This window comes from Globicephala melas, chromosome 3 (assembly GCF_963455315.2).
Source record: "Globicephala melas chromosome 3, mGloMel1.2, whole genome shotgun sequence".
Lineage (NCBI taxonomy): Eukaryota > Metazoa > Chordata > Mammalia > Artiodactyla > Delphinidae > Globicephala > Globicephala melas.
The window spans coordinates 161,946,195-161,962,566 of record NC_083316.1 but is presented as its reverse complement, the minus strand read 5'-3'; the positions used below and the strand labels follow the sequence as shown (position 1 = coordinate 161,962,566).

The following is a 16,372-nucleotide window of genomic DNA, read 5'->3' as shown; positions in this document are numbered from 1 at the left end:
GGGGGAAGCGCTCCAGACAGAGGGACCAGCGGGTGCAGAGCCCCTCCCCCCACCTGGGGCTATGTTGAACCGACTTGCGCTCTGCTCGTGGGGGTACCAAGCAGCCTCGAGAGCAGAGGAGGCACCTACTCCCTCTAACCACAGTGGAGAGAAGCTAGGAGGAGGCCTGATATAACTCATGTGAACACAGGATGGCGGCTCGGAAGGAGGGGATATGGAATATTCGGATTCTGGATATTTCCTGGGAGTCAGGAGGACCAGATGCTGATGCATGGAATGTGGGGTGTGAGGGAAAGAGGCAACGAGGCCACCCCCAGGGGTTGGGGCCCTGGTGCGTGAAGGATGGAGCTGCCGTGCCCTGAGACAGAAGAGATGGCAGGGGCAGGTTTGGGGCAAAGGGAGGGCAGGAGGTTGGTGTTGGAGGTGACACATGAAGATGGTGGCTAGGCAGGAGGCTCTCCAACTTACACTTCTGGTGGAGGCCCCCCGAGAAGGTGCTGAAGGAAGTGAGGGGATGAGTCTTCCTGGCTGTGTTGAAGATGTAGCGTCAGGAGGCATCAGATGCTGGCAGCTTTTAAGCCAGGAGACTGGACGAGCTCTCCAAGGGGATGAGTGGATGGACAGACCCCCGAAGACTGAGCTTGGGGCCACCCCAGCATTAAAGGTGGCCAGGCAGGTGGGTGGAGACCAAGGCAACTCAGGCTCCTACAAGGCGTCGCCAGTGTGTCAGGTGCTGCCCAGCAGCTGAGGAAGATGAGGACCAAGAGTGACTAGCGGATCCTGTGCCGGGTCACCACTGGTCACTTTGACCAGGGCAGCTCTGGTGGAGGGGTCATGGCTCTCCTGCCTGGAGTGGGTTTCTGAGGCCTGGCGGTAGAGTGGATGTGACTTGACAGCTGACGGGACAGCAGGGCAGAGAGAGCAGCACATGCGTCACCAGAGAGAAGGAAGTTGGGAGAGTAGCTGGTGGAGGGCTGTGTCCATCGTCCAGAAGAGGGTTGGGAATCAGAGGATGAAGAGAGAGGCCAGGACTCCACCCAGCTGAAGCCCCTGGGAGGCTATGAGGAAGGAAGACTGCACTTTAGGGACACATTGTTCTTTCCAGGGCCCTGGGGAGAAGAGGGGGAGAAGGAGACAAGACTGGAAGTTGCTCGGAGTGGGGACATTTGGGGAAGGAGACCAGCAGCTTCCAGTGGGACAGTGCCCAGTGAAGGGGCAGGGCACGTTGAGGACAGACATTATTAGAGCCAGGAAACATGCAGATGAAGGTAGAGAGAGCAGAAGTGCCCCCAAATGGAGTAAGAAAGAATCAGGAGTGAGGCCGAGACTCAGGGGACAGCGTAAGTGCCACTTGTCTCCACACAGTGTAAGTTTCTTTCTCATGCAACAAGTCAGAGGCAATTGGTCCAGGCTTGCCAACATCTCAGTGCACATGACCAGCGGGGGCCCAGGTTCTGTCCACGTTGTGGCACTGCCTGCCCCAGACTGTTTGCTCATCAGCATGGTTGAAGCTGGTGGAGGTTCCAACCCAGGGAGGTGAGGAGGCAGAAGTGTGGGCAGCAGCTATCTTGTAATCACGTGGGAAAGTGGACTCACCTTGCCCACCCACCTTCCCTGTCCTCAACTGTAAACCTTGGCAGAAGACTTCACCCTCTCTGAGCCTCAGCGCATGTATTAGCTAGCTATGCCATGTAACAAATGACCACAAATTTAACAGCTTAAAACACACCTACTTATTAGCTCACAGTTAGGTAGGTCAGAAGTCCAGGTGGACTCAACTGGGCTCTCCGTTCAGGGTCTCACAAGGCCAAAATCAAGGTGGCAAGGCCACCTTCTCTAGAGCTTCTCTGGAAGTTCCAAGGAAAAATTTACTCCAAAGCTCCTTTAGATGTTAGCAGAATTCAGTTCCTTGTGGCTGTAGGACTGAGGTCCCTGTTTCATTTCTGGCTTTTAGCCAGAGGTTACACTTAGCTCCCAGGGATGTATCTAATTCTTTATATGCTCCAAATCGCTCTAACTTCTTCTGCTGCCAAGAAAATGGTCTGGGGCTTCCCTGGTGGCACAGTGGTTAAGAGTCTGCCTGCCAATGCAGGGGACACGGGTTCGTGCCCCTATCCGGGAAGATCCCACATGCCGTGGAGCGGCTGGGCCTGTGAGCCATGGCCACTGAGCCTGCGCGTCCGGAGCCTGTGCTCTGCAACAGGAGAGGCCACAACAGTGAGAGGCCCGCGTACCGCAAAAAAAAAAAAAAAAAGAAAAGAAAAGAAAATGGTCTGCTTTTAGAGGGATCACCTGATTAGGTCAGACCCACCCAGATCAGCTTACAGTCAGCTGACTTGGGACTTTAATTACATTTGCAGAGTCCTTTCATAGCAGTCCCTAGACTAGTATTTGATTTAATTTTTTTTTTTTTTTTGGCTGCGTTGGGTCTTCGTTGCTGCCTGTGGGCTTTCTCTAGTTGCAGCGAGTGGGGGCTACTCTTCACTGCAGTGCGTGGGCTACTCATTGTGGCGGCTTCTCCTGTGGCGGAGCATGGGCTCTAGGCAAACGGGCTTCAGTAGTTACAGCACGTGGGCTCAGTAGTTGCAGCACACAGGCTTCAGTAGTTGCAGCATGGGGGCTCAGTAGTTTTGGCACGCAGGTTCTAGAGCACGCAAGCTTCAGTAGTCGTAGCACGCAGGCTCAGTAGTTGTGGCTTAGTTGCTCCGTGGCATGTGGGATCTTCCCAGACCAGGGATTGAACCCGTGTCCCCTGCATTGGCAGGCGGATTCTTAACCACTGCGCCACCAGGGAAGTCCAAGCGTTTGACTGAATAACCAGAATTTTGCTGGGAAAGAAGGAGCAACTTTAGATTTCTGCCTGCCACAGTTCTGTAAAATGGGTCTAACAGTGCACCTACTCTTGGTACATAATGCCTTTGAATCCCAGCTGCTGTTTCCCTCTGGGGACCTGTGTTCAGGGGTCTGAAGATAACCCAAGACCTGGGCTCAGTGATTCGCTAGAAGGACGCAGAACTGTTTTGCTAACCGTTATGGCTTATTACAGCAAAACGATACAGATTAAGATCTGCAAAGGAAACAGGCACGTGAAGCAGGGTCCGGGAGAGACCAAGAGGGAGCTCCCACTCCCTTCCAGTGGAGTCACATGCACACTGCTTACTTCTCCCAGCAATGATGTGTAACAACATGTATGCAGTGTTGCCAACCATCCAAGCCCACCTGAACTTTGGTGTCTAGCGTGTTTATTGGGAGTTGGTCGTTGTAAGCCTGGCTGACCTTAGTTGCTCAGCCTCCAGCCCCTCTATAGGTCACGCTGATACCACGTGACTCAAGGCCTCCACCATAAATCACATTGCTAGGATAAACCATCTGGCCTGGCCCAAGGCCCCTAGGTAAACAAAAACACTCTTATCAGGCAGGACACTCTAGGACTTAGACATTATCTTCCAGGAGCTGGTCAAGAACCAGGCGTTCCTGGGGCTTCCCTGGTGGCACAGTGGTTGAGAGTCCGCCTGCCGATGCAGGAGACACAGGTTCGTGCCCCGGTCCAGGAGGATCCCACATGCCGAGGATCCCACATGCCGCGGAGCGGCTGGGCCCATGAGCCATGGCCGCTGAGCCTGCGCGTCCGGAGCCTGTGCTCCGCAGCGGGAGAGGCCACAACAGTGAGAGGTCCGCGTACCACAAAAAAAAAAAAAAAAAAAAGAACCAGTCATTCCTTTGGAATGTGCAAGGTTTGGACAACCCAGACCTGCTGAGTTGTCTCTTATGGCACAGAACCCCTTCTGTGGGACTTCCCTGGTGGTGCAGTGGTTAAGAATCCGCCTGCCAATGCAGGGGACATGGGTTCAAGCCCTGGTCCGGGAAGATCCCACATGCCGCGGAGCAACTAAGCCCGTGAGCCACAACTACTGAGCCTGTGCTCTAGAGCCCGTGCTCCGCAACAAGAGAAGCCACCGCAACAAGAAGCCCATGCACCACAACGAAGAGTAGCCCCCACTCACCACAACTAGAGAAAGCCTGCACGCAGCAACAAAGACCCAACGCAGCCAAAAATAAAATAAATATATATATTAAAAAAAAAAAGAACCCCTTCTGTGGACTTTAGCAAGTCCAGCCTTTAGGACACTCACCAGATTCCCCACGTGAGGATTTCAAGGACTCCGGGGATGTGCCTGCCACTTGGCTGTCATTGTCACTCATACCCCAGACCCTACTCAGCTCCCAGAGGGTCACGCCCCCAGCATCTGTGAGCCAGGGACCCCTCCCCGTCCTCTCACCTCCCAAAGTTCCATGGGGCACAGCTCTGGAGTCAAGGAAGTTCAGCCGAGAGCTTGGGGACAACAGTTCTGACAGTGCTGACAATCACAGCCATTTCAACAGAATCACGTCTCAGGCCAGCTGAGAGTACAACACACTTTTTTTCAACACTGAATTTGCTTCTAAACACACTGAGTTCCTTTCCAGCAGGCAGGGGGTAACATGGAGGAGTGGGTTAACCTCAGCGATTCTTCAAAAATTGTGAGGCCCATCTTAGCTGGGAGAGAAAGAGAGCAGGTCCCTCTGCTTATCTGTCTCCTTCTGTGTCTCCTTCTGTGTCTCCTTATCTGTCTTATCTGTGTCCCTTCTGTGTCTGTCCTTCTTCTTCTCTGTCTGTTTCTCCTTCCCACTCACCCCTCTGTTCTCTCCTCTCAGAAGAATCTCATTCTTGCCTGGGGAAAAAAATCCTCTGTCGTCATGTTTCTTTTTCTTCTAGACGTTGTGTCTGGATCCTTGAAACCTCCCCCAAGGGGCTTGGGCTGTGTCCCTTCATCCCCCACTGCCTTCCTGTTCCCCACCCCAACCAGAAGGTGATGAGGACAGAGCCAGCCACCTACCTGAACGAACGTAAACCCAGTTAACACATCAAAATCCAACATCCCCAGCCTCGTTGACATATACACACTGCTATATTAAAAATTGATAACCAACAATAGAGCACAGGGAACTCTGCTCAATATTCTGTAATAACCTAAATGGGAAAAGAACTTGAAAAAGAATAGATACATGTATATGTATAACTGAATCACTTTGCTGTATATCTGAAACTAACACAACATTGTTAATCAACTACTCCAGGGAATTCTCTGTTGCTCCAGTGGTTAAGACTTGGCGCTCTCACTGCCAGGGCCCTGGGGTTTGATCCCTGGTTGGGGATCCCACAAGCCACTCGGCGTGGACAAAAAAAAAAAAAAAAAAAAAAACTACAATATAAAATAAAAGTTTTTTTAAAACTCCCCAGCCTCAAGCTAACGTTCTGGCTTCTGCTGAGAGCCTGCAGGGAGAGCTTTATAAACACTGTGCCGCCTGCGTGCTAACAGCTGTGGACAGCAGTGGAGGGTTGTGTGGAGAAGAGACAGGCCTCAGCCAGCCAGTAGCAGAATCTCCACAGCTGTCCAGCATTCCCTGAGTCCGGGCCGGCCCGGACTCTCCTTCAGGACTCCACGTGGCTGACCAGCCAAAAGGCCACTGTCTCGTCCTTTAATACCCTCAAAGACCAGGCTCTGTCTGGAGGTGGGTTCTGCAATGGCCTGGAAGGTTCTGGGGTGGCCTGGTGGGAGCTGAAGGGCTTTCACCTGCCTGCATTATCAGCTCACTGAATGAGAACATCCACTGGGCACCCGCTGTGTGCCTGGCTCTGTCCTTGGCACGTGGGATGTGGCAGTGAAAGACAGATGAACCTCTGGCCCTTGTGGGGCTGTGGGGAAAGAGGCAACAAATAAACAGGCAACGATAAATAAGTAGATATGTAACGTGTTCAAAAGCGAGACATGTTATGGAAAAGAAAGAGCAGGGTCAGAGGTTGTAGATCCAGGTCAGGGGTTAAACCCTAAGTCAGGGGTTCTCAGCCAGGCGTAATTCTGCCCCCAGAGGACATTGGCAATGTCTGGAGACAGTTTGGGTTGTCGCAACTGGGAGAGGGCTGGTGCTCACGGTATCTGGTGTGTAGGGGCCAGGGAATGTCTCAGGGTGCACGGAACAGACCCTGCAACAGAGAACGTTCACCAGAGGGGTGCAGAGTGATGTGGGAGAGGGGAGGACCCTTCGGGCGATAAACTCCGGGACACAGCTGGTTTGTGGGGGACTGATGCCTGAATACCGGGGAGCCCTCTGTCCCTGGGAACCCCAGTGTTAACAATTCTGTACCTGGAGGAGGAGTAAACCTGAGATGTGGCCTTGAGCAGATCTCATGACCCCAGGGGAGGGCCACCTTGAAATCCCCTAAGGACTTGCCCTTTATTTAAATGTGAACGACAGTCCTGAATGCAAGATCTCCCAGTGAATTAAAGCAGAAAGAGTCTAAAGTGGTTCTCAACTGGAGGCAGTTTTATCCACCAGGGGACACCTGGGAGTGTCTGGGGACAGGCTTTGTTGTCAGGACTGGGGTAAGTGTGAGTCCTGCAATGCACAGGACGACCCCACAACCAAGAATGATGGAGCCTCAAGTGTCGACAGTGCTGACAGGGTGAGAAACCTTGGCCTTACCTAATTCAGATGCCAAGATCAGGTGTCTTAATCAGCTCTGGCCACCATAACAAAATATCAGAGGCTGAGTGCATAAACAACAGAAATTTATTTCCTCACAGTTCTGGAGACTGGATGTCCAAGATTCAGGTGCCAGAGGGTTTGGTTTCTCCTGAGGCCTCTCTCCTCAGCTTGCAGGTGGCCGCCTTCTTGCTGTGTCCTCACATGGCCTTCCCTTTGTGCATGTGCATCCCTGGTGTCTATCTCTCTCTTCTTATAAGGACACCAGTGCTATTGAATTAGGGACCACCCTCATGACCTCATGTAACTTTAGTTACTTCCTTAAAGACCCCATCTCCAAATGCCGTTACTGGGGGTTAGGACTTCAACATGAATTGGGGGGGGGGACACAATTCAGTTCATAACAATAGGTATCTTCCTTTTCTTCACTAGAAACAGGAAACATGTAAGCTGTCAGGAGAAAGTGACTTTTCACAAGAATGTCATGTTCTCTTGTTTCCCTTCCCGTGTCTCTGAGAAGGACCCACAGAGACCCCAGGCACCTCACTTAGCTACAGTGGACACGAGACTTAGCTATTAATTCCAACTGCTTCCCTAGAGGAAAAAAATAAAACTGTCATAGGTTGGTGTCAAGTATGTTGAGAACCCAGCTACACAGATGATTTTCCCAAGGATCTTCCACAACTTCCCAACCTGTGTCCAGGCCCGCCAATCACCCCTACACCCATGCAGGTCGGCTCCAGTGACCACAGTCCCTTGTATCATTAGACCCTGCAACCACCAGCAGCGAAAAGAGAGACCAGACCGTGGACCGTGCCCCCTAGTGGTGATGTGGTGAACAATAGCATGAGATGATAAAGACCAGAGAAATAAAGCAGGAAAAGGGCACCGAAGGAGGGGCAGCTGTTTTAGGTTGGGAGGCAGCTAGAAGACCTCTTTGATAAAGGGTTTGGGCAGGGACCTGAAGGAGGTGAGGGAGGGAACCACATAGATATTTGTAGAAAGAACCATCCTGGCAGAGGAAACAACCCATGCAAAGACCCTGAGGCAGGACGGTGCTTGGCGTGTTTGCTGAGCAACGAGGAGGTTGGTGTGGCTGGAACAGAGTGAGCAAGGGGGAAAGTAGAGGAGATGAGGGCGGATCGTGCAGGGCCTTGTGGACTCGAGGGATCACCCTGGGTGAGGTGAGAGCCTTGAAGGGCTCTGAGCAGACGAGGCAAGTGACTGATGCAGGTGTCCCTGGGCGCCCTCTGGTGGCTGTGGGAGGAGCAAGGCGACCTGGCAGAAGCGATTACACCTGTCCAGGCAGTTCAGCTCCCCACCGCCTCCATATCATCACTCTGGAACAGGATCTGAGCTTGACTTGCAAAAACGCCCTTCTGAAGGATTTTTCTCAAAATAAAGGCATCCGTCTCCAGAGTCACACGGGGGAAGATGAGTGAGAGCTCCACGGAGTGCCTGGCAGATGTCTGTGCTTTGACCCACATCTGCTGAGAAGGAGAAGCTGGGCAGGGGTTCCAGAGGGAGCTCCGGGCTGGGCCCGGGAAATGGAGGAGTGGGAGAAGGAGGGACAAAGACGGCAGATGCTGGGCGACAAGAGGTGGACGGGGAATGGAGGCAAAGGGGGATGTTGAGGCTGTCTGGGCGGTCCAGCTACTCAGCCACAGGCCCCCATGGATGGTTGTTAAACACTGCAGTAGTTCTCTACTGGCTGGCAGCCGGCTCCTGCCCTTCCTCTAGATCTCCTCCCATAATCCAGCAACCACAGGGTTAATATTTGGTCCAGCAGGGATCCTTCAGGCCCTTGCTCTAGCTCTGTCATCAGTGTCCCTCTCCTACCAGCTGGTAAATGTTTAGAATAGCCCCTGTTTGGGGCTGTGAAACAGGAGTAGAAGCAAGGGCCAAGCTGGTGTATCAGTTAGAATGGATGAGGATGTGCTACTGTAACAAACAGCCCCAAGGTCCTGAACCAACCAAGATTCGCTTCCCACTTCCATTATGTGCGAACTTCCGGGGTCAGCAGGGCCTTCTGTGCATCAGTCACTCAGGGACCAGGCGTGAGGGGGCAACCACTGTCCCCAACATTACCAGCCGCTGCAACAGAGGGAATGAGAACTCAGGAGGGGCCTGCACGGCCCATTTAATGCCCAAAGCGGGGCCTCACCCTGCTCACACCTTATGGGCAAGAACTCGTCCCATGGCCCTGGTCAACCCCAGGGGCCAGGAAGGGCCACACTCCCGTGCTCTCGGGCAGGAGGGACCAGGAATGGCTGCTAAAGAACCTTAATGACCACCATGGCTGGAGTGAGGGGCCAGGGCTTGGCTCTGTCCAAGGTCAACATGCACAGGAGGGGATACTCGGTTGAGGGAGAACGTCCTCTATCAGGACTGCTCCCTGAGGCTTACCCCAGGCTCCCTACAGCAGACACCGTCCTAATGCTGTACATTAACTATTTTGATCTTCAAACAACGCAGTGAGGCAGGTAGTATTGCCGTCACCCCCATTTTGAAGATGGGGAAACTGAGGCACAGCAAAGTAGACTAACACCCAGGTCACGCAGCTGGTAAGTGGGAACCAGGTTGGCCCCTCAGGAAGCTGGACTGTCCCCCGCATGGTCTTTCGAAGGCCCTGGCCCTGCTGAGGACTAGACTTCTCTGGGTCAGGCCCGCTGGGAACCAGGACCCCAGAGCCTGGGTCAACAGGAACCACTGGCTTTGCGGCTGCCCCAGAGGCCGCCTGATGCCTCTCTGTGCCCACACACAGGCGGAGCCGACAAACAACAGATGGACGCTGAGCTGCGGAAGGAGATGATGGCCATCTGGCCCAACCTGTCCCAGAAGACGCTGGACCTGCTGGTCACCCCTCACAAGTGTAAGAGCCAGGCCCGGCCTGGCCTCGGGCTCTGTCCCCCCAGGACGGAGGGGGAGGGAAAGAGGAGGTCCAGGGACGGCAGGGCTGGTGCACACAGGGGCCCCCACCCACAGTGAGCTCACCCTGTGCCCCCAGCCACGGACCTGACGGTGGGGAAGATCTATGCAGCCATGATGATCATGGAGTACTACCGGCAAAGCAAGGCCAAGAAGCTACAGGCCATGCGCGAGGAGCAGGTACAGCCCCAGCCCTGATGGCCCTGCCCTGCTATGTCCATCGCTCTGGGGACATCCAGGCTGGGAGACAGTGGCTTGTCACCATGAGGACCAACCAGAACAGTGGGATGAGGCCAGGCTCCAAGGCAGGTCACTGAGAAGTAGGGCAGTGCCAAGGAGACGTAGCCTGGATTAACTCATCTGCTCCATCAACACTTATTGGGCACCTACTGTGTGCCGGGCATGGTTCTCAGCTCTGGGGGTGCATCTGTGAGCAAAGCAGACCAGAATCCCTGTGGAGCAGACTTTCCAGTTGGGGGAATGCCAACAATGACAGACGATTAAATTACATAGCATTGCAGAAAATGCTAAGAACCATGGGAAGGGGAGGGAATGTGATTTGAAAGGGGTAGTCAGGGGAGGCCTCACTGAGGAAGTGACATCTGAGGAAAGACTTGAAGGAAGAGGAGAGGGAGCCAAGCAGATACCTAGGGGGAGAGTGCTTCAGGCAGAGGGCACAGCCAGTGCAAAGGCCCTGAGGCAGGACCATGAGTTTGAGTTCAGGGAACAGCAAGGAAGTCGATATGGTGGAACAGAGTGTGCAAGAGGCAGTGGGAGGAGACAAGGGTGGGGAGGTGACAGGACAGATTATGCAGGGCCTAGTGGGCCTTTGACTTTTGCTCAGAGTGATGTGGGAGCCATGGGGGCTCCTCAGTAGAGGAGGGAAGTGACTTCATGCAGGTGTTCCCAGGTGCCCTCTAGTGGCCGTGGGGGGTAAGGGCTGGAGCTGGGAGACCTGAGAGGAGGCAACTGCACTGGTCCAGGCCGGAACTGATGAGGCCGGACCAGGATGTGGGCTGTGGAGTGGTAAGAAGTGATCCAGTTATGGATGGATTTGGAAGGAAGAGTCTTGAGGACTAGCTGATGGATCAGACTTGAGTGTGTGTGCGTTTTGGGGTGGGGGGGCATGTCAAGAATGACTCCTGGGATTTCACCCCAGGGGTGGGCTAAGCATACCCTCCGTAGCCTCGCCGCTGCAGCCCTGACCAGAGCCTGAGCCTGGGGCGCCCTCCTCCACCTGTCCCCTGTGCACACACACTGCTCTCTGCTTCCCCAGAACCGGACACCTCTCATGTTCCAGCGCATGGAACCCCCATCTCCAACGCAGGAGGGGGCGCCCGGCCAGAATGCCCTCCCCTCCACCCAGCTGGACCCAGGAGGAGGCCTGTGAGTGTCCCTCTGGCCAGGAGGCAGGGGAACGGGGGTGCCGGTCGGGTGTGAAAGCCCCCGGAGTGCCCACCACCGCCCTGGTCTCTGTGCCCCACACAGGATGGCTCACGAAAGCGGCATGAAGGAAAGCCCATCCTGGGTGACCCAGCGGGCCCAGGAGATGTTCCAGAAGACGGGCACGTGGAGCCCGGAGCGAGGACCCCCCACGGACATGCCCAATAGCCAGCCCAACTCTCAGGTGCCTCCATACCCCCCCACGCCCCCATGGCTCCCAGGCCCGGGCAGGACAAGAAGGAGGGGTCTGGGCCCCCCACCTGCAGCTCCGCACACCCTGGGCCACCCCCGGGGTCCACGTGTCAGGCCCTGGGGCTCACCCGGCCTCGCCATCTGCCCCGCAGTCTGTGGAGATGCGAGAGATGGGCAGAGACGGCTACTCCGACAGTGAGCACTACCTCCCCATGGAGGGCCAGGCCCGGGCCACCTCCATGCCCCGCCTCCCCGCCGAGAACCAGGTGAGGGCTTTCACCCAGCACGCTGGGGGCTGCACTTGGCCTCTGCAGTCTCTGCTTCCCCACGGAGCCCAGGGACCCAGGGCTGGGCGGGCGTCCTGCACCCTCGGCAGCAGTGTGCAGGCCCCACTGCCCCTACAGGCCACACCTGGAGCCCCTGGAGGCCCTGGTCCTCTTAGGTCCTCCTTGACGGAGGGCTGAGAGGGGGCGAGGTTCCCCTGGGGCAGGGTACCGTGGCCGCCGCCAGGTGGTCTGTCTCTGCCCCGTTTGGGGGTACTTGAGGCAGCAGGACGTGGAGGTTGCAGAGGGGGTGTGGGAGGTGGTGTGTCTGGCCCAGGTGAGAGCAATCAAGAATATACACTCATGCACACACACACGCACGCGCACACGCGCTTGCACATACCCGGATGTGTGTGCTCGTATACACGCACGCTCTGGGGAACTTGGTGGGTCCTAGGACCTGGTGGCGGAGTCTGGGGTGGGCCCGGGGGCAGCTGGGGTTCGTCTCTCTGTCTGGTCTCTGTGGGGGCCGCTGGGGAGGAGCAGGTGTGTGTGCGCCCGATGTGTGCCTGCGTGTGGCTGCTTTACCCAGCTGCAGGGCTCGGGTGGGCGAGGGGTTTGGGGGGGGGGTGTCCCACTGCCCCAGGCCCACGGGGCCAAAGGGGCCAGAGCCAGAAGCATGGCTGGCTGCCCACCCAGCCTGAGAGGCGGGGCGGCATGTCTGACGGTGGCGGGCTGCCCGTGTGCTGTGCCGTGACATCTGCACGGGGTGGGAGGCTGTGCTGTGCCTGGCTGGGCCAGGGTCACCCAGGGGCCTGGCCTCTGACTGCTGGGAACTTGGGCGGGAGGCACTCACCCTGCATGTGGCTACCCAGCCCCATCCTGACGGGCCCCCACCCCCACCCACCCACCCAGCAGGACTGAGCTGCTGGACCCCAGGAGACCGGTGGGACAAGCCAGCCGACGGCCACCCCTCCCCAAAGCTTTGAGTGTCAGCAGAGCCAAGGCTGGGGCACATTGCATGAGGCAAAGCTCAGGGCCAGGGGCCTGCAGCCACGCCGTCCCATCTGTCGGTCTCGTGCCTTTGCCATCTGTCTGTGGTGTCTCCTGTCTGTCTCCTCTGTGCTCATGGGAGGACTGCCGGCTGGGCCTGGGGTCGCCCACACACCACCGGGGACTTTAACCTTTCACTCCCTCCCCCTTCTCCTCCCCCTCAGGTTCCTTTCCCCGGCCCTGGCATCTCTTCCATCTACCACCTCTCCACTCTCCCTCTCAGCTTTTATATTTATTTCCTTCTTTCTGTTTTTTCTGTGTGCACCATCCCGTGGGGCTGTGACAGAGGAGAAGGGGCCGGCCACGTGGGAATAACCTCAGTGTATGTACCGCGCCCGCCCGCCGCCCAGCTGGGCTCCGGCCCCCTCTTCCCGCCCACCCCCCCTCGTGGGAGTCCTGTCATCTCTCCCTGTCCTCGGACCCCACCCTTTCTTTGCAGACTGCACCCCCTCCCCCTTCCCCCCTGTGGAGCCCCATCCTCATGTGTTGTGTTCTCTGTGTGCCCCACGTGTGCCCTGGAGGAGTGACCCCGCCCCGCGCCCCTCCTCCCTCCCCCTCCACCACCCCCTTCTCTTCAGAGCCCCCAAGCCAGGGGGTCCATCGTTCCAAGGAGTCTGACCTGCAGCCCTGCCTGGCCCACTTCCTCAGGGGCTCTTTCCCCTAACACCACCCCTGAACCTCTGGTCCCGCAGCCCTGTGTTCCTTAAAACTCTTTCCTCGGGCAGTACCGCTGCCCCCTTAGCTGGGCCGGGCCCAGGCAACGTCTGCCCCGTCTTCCTCCTCTCCTCTCCGAGCCACAGGGAACCCAGCTGGACCCAGTGGGTGCAGCACATGCAGGCCCCCAGGCTGCAGGCCAAGGATGAGGAGAGCAGGTCCCTCGGGGCCTCAAATGCCAGGGCAGCCCCTCAAGGGCTCCTTACGGAGGCTAGACTCAGGTGGTCAGAGAAGTCCAGGCCCAGTTGGCCAAGGAGGACGGTGAGCTGGGTGCCTGGCCCTGGGCGTGTAGGCCTGACAGCGAGGAGAGGCAGAGGCTCCTCGCCCGCCCTGGAGAGCAGGCAGGGCGAGCGCCGGCCCGGGGCTCCCAGCTTTGCACTTGGAATGGGGGAAGCTCTGCCCTTCGGTCGGCCTGCCTGTCCCAGCAGGAGGTGGACAGAATGGGGCCTCCTGGCCAGAACCCAGGATGAGCCTGGGGGGTGACAGAGGAGTCCTGGAGCTCTGGTTGATCAGGACCTGAGGCCCACGGCCGCCCCCCACCCCGACCCCGCCCCTGGACGGTCACACCGCAGTCACTGGTGGCCGATGGGGCAGGACAGACCGGGACTCCCTGGTGCCAGCCGCTGACCCCGGTCTGCCGGCCTGTCCCCCCCAGACCATCTCAGACACCAGCCCCATGAAGCGCTCGGCCTCCGTGCTGGGCCCCAAGGCCCGGCGCCTGGACGACTACTCCCTGGAGAGGGTGCCACCCGAAGAGAACCAGCGGCACCACCAGCGGCGCAGAGACCGCAGCCACCGCGCCTCCGAGCGCTCCTTGGGCCGCTACACGGACGTGGACACAGGTGGGTCGCCCTGCAGGGCCCAGGACCGGAGGCTGTATAAGGGGACAGAGGAGGGGAGATAGGACAGAAGGCAGAGTGGGGTAGACACCGAAGGAGAAAAGACAGAAAGGCTTGGACGAGACCAAAGGGACCAAGCTGTAACAGCTGCTGCTCAGAACCTGGGGACCGACCCCCCTCCCAGCACCCACCAGGCCATCCTTGGTCCAGGGGGGTCCAGGGGAAGGTGCCCCTCTCTAGAGCCCCTTGAGCCTCCCATGTGCACAGACCATGCCACCCCTCCCTCAAAGCCATCTGTCTATCTGTCTGACCCCGTCTGGCCCAGGCTTGGGGACAGACCTGAGCATGACCACCCAGTCTGGGGACCTGCCATCAAAGGAACGAGACCAGGAGCGGGGCCGGCCCAAGGACCGGAAGCATCGGCAGCACCACCACCACCACCACCACCACCACCCCCCGCCCCCAGACAAGGAGCGCTACGCCCAGGAGCGGCCTGACCACGGCCGGACCCGGGCCCGGGACCAGCGCTGGTCCCGCTCACCCAGTGAGGGCCGAGAGCACATGGCACACCGGCAGGTGGGTGTGGCAGGAGGTACCCCTGAGCCGAGCCCCTGGGACCCGGGAGAGGAGGGGCCTACACCCCACAGCCACTCTGGGCAGGGTCCCCACTGCTGCTGTGACCTCTGACCCTGTCCACCATGGAGTGGGCTCCCCAAGCCAGGGGGTTGGGCTCGGGCAGGGGTGAACACTGCCCCCTGCCACTCTGGCTCCCCACTCTGCACCCCCAGCCTCCCTGCCCGCCTGCCACCCTCTCCCTGCCCGCAGCTGCTTCCTCTTTGGTTGTGGATCACGTTTTGAGTTTCTGGCCAGCGTAGTCTTTACAACTCATGACCATGCTGGCTGCCCCGCTGCCTTTTGCTTTCCTTTAACCCGGCTTCCGTTTTTTTTCTGTTGTTTCGATTATGATTTCTGTCCTCTGGACGCCTGTGAGTAATTTTTTAAACTTCTGCTATTTTAACCCCCAAACTTACAAAACTCCATTTCTCATTTCTCTTTTCACTTTGTTGTGTTGGTTTTCGACTTCCCCCTCCCTCCTTGTCTCTCCCACTCCCCCCCCACCCTGGTCCTCCTCGCCTCTTCCTGCCCTCATCCTCCCTGTGGCTGTTGCTTTTCTCCTTTTTTTTTCCATTCGAATGTCCTGTGTCCCCCTCTCCTCCCGGTGCCTCTCCTGTCCTTTGGTTTTCCTTCGGTCCTCACCCTCCCGTCCTCTGTGTCTCCTCCCGTCTCCTGGTTGATTTTGGTGTATCTTTTTTTTTGATTTCCTTTGTTTCAATTTTCGTGTAGGGCAGTAGTTCCGTAAGTGGAAGCCCAGCCCCCTCAACATCTGGTACCAGCACTCCGCGGCGGGGACGCCGCCAGCTCCCCCAGACCCCCTCCACCCCCCGGCCACACGTGTCCTATTCCCCCGTGATCCGTAAGGCCGGCGGCTCGGGTCCCCCGCAGCAACAGCAGCAGCAGCAGCAGCCGGCGGTGCGGCCAAGCCGGGCAGCCCCCAGCGGCCCGCGGAGGTACCCGGGCCCCGCGGCTGAGCCCCTGGCCGGGGAGCGGCCGCCCACGGGGGGCCACGGCAGCAGCCTCTCGCCAACGATGGAGCGGCGGGTCCCGGGCATGGCCAGGAGCGAGTCCCCCAGAGCGTGTCGCCACGGCGGGGCGCGGTGGCCGGCGTCCGGCGCGCACGCGGCCGAGGGGCCCCCGGTCCCCCGGCACCACGGTTACTACCGGGGCTCCGACTACGACGATCCCGACGGCCTGGGCAGCGGCAGCGGCGGCGGCGGCGGGGAGGAGCCCCGGGTCGCCGCCTACGACGCGCCGCCCCCCGCGCGCCACGCGTGCTCGCCCAGGACTCCCCGGGCCGCTGGCCCGGCCTGCGCCTCGCCTTCCAGGCACGGCCGGCGACTCCCCAACGGCTACTACCCGGCCCACGGACTGGCCAGGCCCCGTGGGCCGGGCTCCCGGAAAGGCCTGCACGAAACCTACAGCGAGACCGACGACGACGACTGGTGCTAAGCCCGGGCGAGGTGGCACCCGCGCCCGCCCGGCCCCCCCCACGCACCCCACGCACACGCCCCCCCGGGGAGGAGCCGCACCGGCCGCGGGGCCACCTCGCTGCCACCTGCCCAGCACACGGGGGGAGGCCCGGGAGGGCCCAGGAGAGGACCAGCTGGACAGCCCCGGCCTCTGGAGGGAGTCCCCAGGGCCAGGACACACCAGGGTGTCCCGCAAAGACCCTCAGCCGGACAAGCCGCTCCTGGGCTGCTACTGCGCCCCCCACCCAGCCCCGACCCCCCACGACGGGGTCCCTCGCGGGCAGACAAACCACACAGCCAAGGGATTCTAATTAACTCAGCCATTTTT

At 58.4% G+C, this 16,372-nt stretch overlaps 1 protein-coding gene across 12 annotated transcripts in view; it reads left to right on the top strand.

Annotated features, from left to right (window-relative positions):
- CACNA1A (calcium voltage-gated channel subunit alpha1 A) overlaps positions 1-16,172 on the top strand; it is a 345,736-nt gene extending 329,564 nt beyond the window's left edge. For 7 of the 12 annotated variants that reach the window (XM_060297031.1, XM_060297030.1, XM_060297036.1 and 4 more), the window contains 9 exons: positions 9,290-9,397; positions 9,533-9,633; positions 10,730-10,839; positions 10,942-11,080; positions 11,241-11,354; positions 12,691-12,726; positions 13,774-13,960; positions 14,283-14,533; positions 15,302-16,172. In XM_060297031.1, the coding sequence (XP_060153014.1) occupies positions 9,290-9,397; positions 9,533-9,633; positions 10,730-10,839; positions 10,942-11,080; positions 11,241-11,354; positions 12,691-12,726; positions 13,774-13,960; positions 14,283-14,533; positions 15,302-16,024 (1,769 nt within the window). In that variant the 3' untranslated portion in view covers positions 16,025-16,172. Of the gene's footprint in view, positions 1-9,289; positions 9,398-9,532; positions 9,634-10,729; positions 10,840-10,941; positions 11,081-11,240; positions 11,355-12,662; positions 12,727-13,773; positions 13,961-14,282; positions 14,534-15,301 lie in introns of those variants that run through there. The other 5 variants (XM_060297032.1, XM_060297037.1, XM_060297038.1 and 2 more) reach the window with 3 other exon arrangements.
- The last annotated feature ends 200 nt before the right edge of the window (positions 16,173-16,372 follow it).